This window comes from Nematolebias whitei, chromosome 18 (genome assembly GCF_014905685.2).
Source record: "Nematolebias whitei isolate Nwh7 chromosome 18, NemWhi1, whole genome shotgun sequence".
In the NCBI taxonomy this organism is placed as follows: Eukaryota; Metazoa; Chordata; class Actinopteri; order Cyprinodontiformes; family Rivulidae; genus Nematolebias; species Nematolebias whitei.
The window spans coordinates 39,465,217-39,473,275 of NC_056515.1; the positions used below are offsets into that span (position 1 = coordinate 39,465,217).

Consider the following 8,059-nt stretch of genomic DNA (forward strand, 5'->3'; position numbering starts at 1 on the left):
TGCGTATGGTCGTCTGCAGGGCGTACGGTCGGTGCGTACGGTTGTTGGCGGTGTGTACGGTCGTCGGTGGTGCGTACGGTCGGTTCGTATGGTTGTCGGTGGTACGTACGGTTGTTGGTGGCGTGTACGGTCGTCTGCGGTGCGTACAGTTGTTGATGGTACGTACGGTCGTCTGCGGTGCGTACGGTCGTCTGCAGGGTGTACGGTTGTTGGCGTTGCGTACGGTTGTTGGCGTTGCGTACGGTTGTTGATGGTACATACGGTCGTCTGCGGTGCATACGGTCGTCTGCAGGGCGTACGGTCGGTGTGTACGGTTGTTGGCGGTGTGTACGGTCGTCAGTGGTGCGTACGGTGATTGAAAAGTCGTTGCATTAGAGAAAAGGCAGTGAACGAAAACATGTGACAGATTCCACCGTTTATCAAACTGAATCTAAACGTTGAAGCTGTGTGTGGGAAACTGCTTCCACGGGACGAGCTGCTGACTGATGGTCCTCAGAGGGACCGCCTCCAGACAAGAGCCTACAGGTGTGTGTTAACACAATGTCACGGTGGAACAACATCAGCAATGACCTAAGAGAAGCAGCTATTGCTGCCTGACAATCTGAGAAGGGTCAAAGGTCATTTAGAGCTGCGGTCCCCAACCTTTATTGCGGCATGGACTGGTTTGATGTCAGACAATATTTTCATTGGGGGTGGGGGGGCGTGGTCTGGGGGTCCTCCCCATCTGAATTTTGAATAAAGTCGATGCCATTTCCTGCATTCTGGTGTATTTTACAAACATTTAAAACATTTTTTGCTTCAAATACTGAGTGCACGACAAACGGCTGCACGAGCCGAGATCATCGTCTGTCCAGTGAAAGTTCAGAGAACTCCTGCAGTGATTCACATCACTTTGTTCACAAAAGCACAGGAACTTATGCTTAGAGCAAAACGTTTAATTACATTTTTGTGTTTTATTATAAAATTACCTGTGACTGAACTTTATGGGGCAGAGATTTTTTTGAGCAGAAGCAAAAATGTGAAGCGACAGCTCTGATGTGATGTTAGGAAGCTTGTTAAAATTATACTTTTATTTATAGTTTTATAGTAAATCTTTCAGGCGGGTTGAAAAATATGCAGTGATCCTTCAAATGACAGATGCGGCTGCGCACCTCCACCTGTCTGCTCCAGACCACGTAGCTGAATTAGCAGAAACTGAAGCGAGCCACTTGTGTATGTTGACCTGTATAAGAGTGAGTCATAGACCGATGTGGTGGAGAGAATCTGGTGATTCTTCAAAATAAAACGTTTTTTTTCCCTTCTGTGCGGCTCGGTACCCATTGATCCACGGACAGGTACCGGTCCGCGGCCCGGGGGTTGAGGACCACTGCTTTAGAGTCCTCATTATGCAGAGATATTGCTCACAAGTAGAAAAGCAAATTCACCCTGAAGGTCAGACTGTGCAGTGACTCTACAGGCCTTAGTCCGCAGGTCAAAGGTCATGACCTCTTCTCTTTAAAAACAACATGGCAGAGGACGGATGTTTACCCAGAATGCACTGCAGCAGACGGCTCCTCCCAGCTGTCAGCACAGTGGTGCACGGCTGATGGTTCAGACTCCTGTCAGCCTGAGTGGACCAGAACTCCTCTGGAGACCAAAGGGTTCTGGAGTCCAACAGCTAAAGTTTGGACCAAATTGGGTCCAATTGGACCAGGATCCCAAACCCAGCAGCTGATCTACAACAGAACGGGTCAAAACGAACAGAACCAACGGTCCAGTCAGAGTCCAGAACCTCATCCTGACTGAAACTCTGTGGTGGGCCTTCTGAGATCTGAGCAGAACCGACGATGGAAAGAAGAGTGGACCAGAGCTCCTCCAGAACCACGAGGGACAATCGGAAGACGCAAGTTTCAAGGAGTGAATTGATCGGGATCAAAGAGAACCAGATTTTTCTAATCAAACAGATTCTTGTCGTTTGTCAGCTCTCCAGACTCAACGGGTTTGTTTAAGAAGAGCCAAATAAATCGAGAACAGTTTTTCAGCTCGTTTAAAATGAGAAAGGCCGAGGACGTGGGACAGAAGGAGACCTGCAGCAGAGGAAGACTGCGAGGAAGATGAAGACGAGCTCCATCTTTGTTCGTAGTCCACCTCAGGTTGTGTCGGTGTTTCCAACCGTAGCTCCCTGCGTGACCATCTGCCACAGCTTTGATCAGCCTCTGAGCAGCTCTTTGTCCGCCGCGCGCGTGTCCGTGTGCGCGCACGTGTGTGTGTGCAGCTGCCTTTTTAAACGGACTCGACCGAAGCCGCTAATTGAACACAAAGAAACGATCCCGCAGATCCTTCTCTCTTCCTGCATCTGTTTCTTTCTGAGTCCAGCGAAGGAAAAGGAAACGCTGAACTCGTTTCCGCCTCAACTCGTCACTAAATGCGCCGCAGAGTTTTTTAAGAAGCTGAAGAATCACCTGTTGTTCTGGTTCATACTGGTTAGACCTGATGCCAAACAGGAGAAGGCTCCAAGTCCTTCACACGTTTCACCAGTTTAACTGGTTCATGCTCAACATTCCAAAGTTCACTCAGGTTCTCCGGACAGTTTCTGTTTGAAACATTTCATCTTTTATCCAGAAGACTTCATCAGTCTGAGGAGCCACAACAAACTAACAGCACCTTCTCTCCATCAAAACCAGTTTGATGGTGCTCAGATGGTTTCTGGAGTCCGCCCTCTCCCCCGCCGACTCGTCTGAAGCAGTGGTTCAAGAACCGAAGTGGTTCAAGATGAAACGTTTCAACAAAGGAAACCGTCCAGAGGACCGGACTGGACTAAAACCCTGCGTTTCTGGAACTGTTGATAAAAGTATCTTCTGTTCGTCGTCCTCGCTCAAAGAAGCCGCTCGAGGACACGAGAAGATTTTTAACCAACTTTACTTACGACAGTTACAGATGTATGAAAAGGTTCTACATCGGTCATGAGAATGTGCAGCGGGCAGTGTGCGGGGCTTGTTTTTATTTATCTGTTCATCACCTCTCAGGCAGGGGCAGGCCCTGATGGCCTCGGCCTCCCAGCTGCACATGCAGGATCAAATGAGCTCCTCTGGCAGCTCAAAGTTAATATTAGCCGAGATAAAACGTCCATAAATCTTGAGCAGGAATCAGGACAACGTCCTCTTTAACCCTAAATGGCTTTATCCCACATTTATTTATTTATTTTTGTTTGTGTTTATTTTTGTTGTTTGTATTTATTTGCGTTTGTCAGGTTTAATGACAGCACCAAAAATAAATACAATCTTCGACAAAGCCTAAAAATTCTTCTAAAGTGTTTGTCAGAATTGTTTTCACCGTGACGTTTCTGAGCTCTGGTGCTCCTTCTGGGGAACATCGACGCTGTTGGAGGAGTCCATTCTGAATTAACCTGATCCCATATTTATCCATCAACCATCCAATTATCTAACCCCCACACCCCGTATCTTGGACATTTCTGAACCGTTTGGACCAACACAGTCTCGAGGTAGATGCCATTAAGTTCTGCCTGTCCCCAAAACAACTGTGTGTTTATCTGAATGTGGCTCCCTTGGCTGGCCTTGGCGGCCATCTTATCTGAATTTGCCTGGAGAACATGTGATCTGATCAACCAGATGAAACCAGCTGAATAAACATTGTTCATCATTTCAGGACTCTTTGTTTCTCATAGGCGTTGTCCTTGGCCATGCCTCGAGAATGTTTATGGATCTCACCAGAGGGAACTGGCAGAGTATTCCATCCTTATCAGAACTCTTACAGTGACCTCGAGAGCGTCCATGGACATTGCTCGCCGCTCTCTTCGTCTCCCCCTCTGCAGAATGTCTACGTCACCATGTGCTTGTTTTTGCGAGGCGTTTTTTAATATTAGTTTTTCTTCTCAGCCAAGAAAAGTCTGATAGGATTTTATTTTTGCCTCCAATTCCTACATGTGTCCAGTTTCACTACTTTTTGTCTGTCTAAACAGATCTCACTTGTAAATGAGTCTTCTAGGCTCAATGTGACTTATTAAAGAAGGAGGGAAAAGTTTTCATCCAGGCTAGGTCGATGGTTAGCCATGTGATCTTTAGCGTTTTTTCAGGCTTGTAAACAAATGTTTTCCTCAAAGTTGACATATCGCTGTAAAAGAAAAGCTGCACTTTATGATGCCAGTTGTTCAAGTTGTTGCCATTTTGTGTTTTTTCTTTTCCCTGACTGGCTCTGGAACGAGGCGCACGCGTTCTCTTCCCTCTCCCTCCTGTTCTCTTCCTGCTTTTTTGCTCTCCGTCTGTGTATAAGAGCAGCTCCTACTTTTTACACATCTTCCGACATGAAAACTAATGGAGAAGCCTCATCTGCTCAGACGACACGTGCAGCTGGATGTGGGAAGTGGAATGTGATGCGTCTACCTCTGCTGTCGATCGAGGACGCCGAAATTGCAGATAACGGGATTCATGATAACGGGTTTCCCGTTTTTGGAATAGTCTGGTTCCTGGTCTTTCAACATACAAAGAAGACGACCGCAGCTAATTTGGACCTCGTCAGGCTGCTGCCTATGTGAAGGTTTGGTTTGTGCTTGGAGAACTCAAAACCAGCTGATTTATGAGCTAAACTGTTAGTTGGAAAGGATTTGAATCGCATTTGACTCCCCGGTTGACCTTGGAACATGCCGACTTATCAGTTTCTCCTGGTAAATGTGTAAACTAAGGAAAAGCTTCGTATATCGCAACCCCCCATCTTCTGTGGAGTCTCATCAGAGCTGTGCCGGCTGACCATCATCTTATCAGGACAATGGTCTATCTGTTAGTGCTTCATGGATCGCCTCATCGTCAGATGCATTTGTAACGTGTTCATAGATGTGCTGCTGGCAGAGTTTTTTTGATGTCTTAAATCGTGTCCTGTTAGGACAAGGTGTGAAGAGATCTTTTTTTTTAATGCCACGATCCTCTCCTCATGACTGTGTCCCTTTTTCTATTTAAAAAATGTATTCTGAAAAGTAAGAAGGTCGCGCTTTATAGCAGCAGCTTCGTGCACTCCGCTCATCTTTCGGACGACTGTACGGACATATTCTCGTATCTCGGTGCAATGATGATGAAGCGGATTCTGATGTACGCGCCCCGACGGTAAATAGTTTAAACGTCCATGTCCTGACGCTGCTGACGGGATCAGTCCACCAGGAGTTGAGTTGGGTTTTGACTGACTTTCAGGTGAACTGATCCCTTCGACAGCTGCAGTACCATCGGCGAATGATGGTCCGTGCTCTGAACGTAAATTGTCGTAGGTACACGGATGTTGATTGATGAAACGCCAACGTTGTGTTGCACGAGTGCAGCTCAGACGTCACCGTGGAAACATTCAACGTTGAAATGGTCAGAAGAAGTTGGACTTTATGCGACTGAACTGGTGTTTAGAGACCTTTTATGGTTTTTACACAATCATAGTTGAAGTTTTATGATTCTGGGATATATTACAACAGAATATTCCATTAGGTGTGTTGATGTCACATACTATAACTTTTACCAACCTTTAAAAACAAACTCTTCTTACTCCCATATTTTTAGTTACATAGACTGATTGTACGTAATGTAGGAATTTTCACCCGGTTAAAAAGATTGCTTAAGGATTTATGGTTCTTAAATTCCCCCAAAGTACAAAGAGTACTAAGACAAACTCATAGGATTTTGCTCAAAATATTCACATGAAAACAAAGTGAAGGGTCGATTTAATGTATTTCCTACATGAAACATCATAGAAACATGAAATTATCATTTCTCACAGCAGCTTTTTATTTATAATTGTTAGCCTTACTTTTCAGTCTGCATTATTTGTCTGCCTCTCATTAATGCAGCTGTAACAGAGGGATGGACACAGGTGTGTGGTTACCACGGTGACCATAATGCACCACTGGCAGCAAACTCAACGTTTGTTTTGACCCCTTACCCGTGACTTTCCGGTGATCCGGTTTGTTTGGTCTCTCTTCAGTCCGACGGGCTTCAGAACTCTGTAGCTGAGGTGAAAATGGTTTGACCCGAGAATTCTCGAAGAGGAAAAGCTGAAAAATGGCGAGACTTCAGGTCTGAAAGAGGGAGAAAAGATAAAACAATTCAGCTTTCTCCTCAGCCCAACGAAGCTGGGATCTAATCCGATTTCTCACCAATAAAAGCGAGGAGAGAATGAATGAAAAAGAAGAGATTTTCATTTCATTGTGGTTTTATTATTTTTCTGGGCTTTAATCGGCACAGACTGGTTATTATTTCAGGGTCTGAGTGCTCGAGGCGCCTCGTCCTAATCTCATCTGGAGGTGAGGGTGTGTAATCCCAGTCGCGGGGCGTTTATTGCGTTACACGGCTCGCATCTGGTGGGACCGTTTATTGCGTTACGCGCGGTGCGGCAGCACGTATCTTCAGTCCCCTGAGTTGTGCAGGCGGCCGGCAGGGTCTGTCGGACCAGAAGCTGCCGCTCGTCTGATGGAATTATCTGATCCGAACCAAACGCTCGCTGTCAGGGACGCTTCAACAAGGACCACCGTCTGGTTCACACACATCTGCATCATCACTAGACGGAGTGTCGTTTACACTTTTCATCATCCTAGCTTCAAGGTCAAGGTCACAAATCAAGGTCAACTTTTATACAAGGACTTTGTCCGAGCTGTTGCTATAGTTTTCCGTATAACGGTTTGTTTTCGGGCGTTTGTTTTCGAGTGTGTCTCACTGCTTAGGATTTAAATGGTTCAGTTTTCTGGCCCTCACGATGAACCTTCAGGGTCCCTCCTCACGTCGTTCAGTTTTTACGTTGTGTTAAAAGTACTCCGTGTCTTGAATCCAAACAGGCGGGTTGTTGGTCTGTTTGTTTAAAGCGACATTTTGTTTGTTGTGTTTCTGTAGAACATCCACGGCCACAAAGGTCCGATTACAGCCGTCTCCTTCGCCCCCGATGGGCGCTACTTGGCGACGTACTCCAACGCTGACAGCCACATCTGCTTCTGGCAGGTTAGACGACCAAACACGCAAATCTGATGTTTTTGTTGTTGTACTAAAAGGTTCGGCTTGTTTGACTCCTCATCGCGTCTCATTCAGCTTTAACTGGACTTTTATCGACTAGATAAAAATACAGAGTGACGCTGAGAGCTGGAGAACAGCTGAAATAAATGAAGGAGCTGAAACTGAGTGGTTCATGCTGATGGAAGCAGAACACTAGCTAAAAGCTGTAAAAATGCTAGCTAAAAGCTAAAGGTACGGTGACAAAATGCTAGACAAATGTAGTAAAACTAGCTAAAAGCTAAAATAATATACTAGCTAACAGTACTCTAGCAAAAAGCCAGCTAAAAGGAACAAACCACTAGCAACAAACCAGAAGTATCAAAGGACTAGCTAAAAATATCAAAAGGCTAGCTAAAGTTACAAGAACCAAAAAGTTAGCTTGAAGCTAAAAGTGTCAAAAGATTAGCTAAAATCTAAAAGTATCAAAAGGCTAGCTAAAAAGAGTGTGTCGGTAGTAGCTCTCAGCTACTACCACGCCAAAGTTTAGCTTGGCATCTGTAATGGGTTAAAGCCATCTTGGGGCTGGCTAAAATCAATTAGCGGTGGCGGCCATCTTGAACTGGACTGACGCCCAGTTGTAGATGTTCGTCCAATGTCATTAAAAATTTTCCAGTGGTTCACGAGATATTTTGCTAAAAGACAAATGAACACACAAACACAGGCAGTTACATGATCGCCCTCCTTTCATGGCAACTGACAACAAAGATCAAACACATTTCATATTTACAAACAAACAACAAATCGACCAATCACGGGCGTGGATAACAAAGTGCATGTGCACACTTAGACACACACCTCCATCTCTTCCCAGAACTGTTATTTTGAATTAAAGGACTTTACGACCTCTGACATGGCTGCACGCTCTCACACACACACTCACACACACACACACACACACACACACACACACGTGCACACTAATGGCATTACTGTAAGCATAAACCACTGGTAGCACGCCGGCAGGACGGCTGCTGTGGTAATTAGCTGGCAGACGTTTTGTCGGTGTGTGTGTGTGTGTGTGTGTGTGTGTGTGTGTGTGTGTGTGTGTG

General features: G+C 45.6%; 1 protein-coding gene across 1 annotated transcript in view; it reads left to right on the forward strand.

Annotated features, from left to right (window-relative positions):
- LOC119425103 (WD repeat-containing protein 7) overlaps positions 1–8,059 on the forward strand; it is a 92,552-nt gene that overhangs the window by 83,570 nt on the left and 923 nt on the right. Inside the window, exon 28 of the mRNA XM_037692627.1 lies at positions 6,855–6,959. Within this exon, the coding sequence (XP_037548555.1) occupies positions 6,855–6,959 (105 nt within the window). The remainder of the gene's footprint in view (positions 1–6,854; positions 6,960–8,059) is intronic.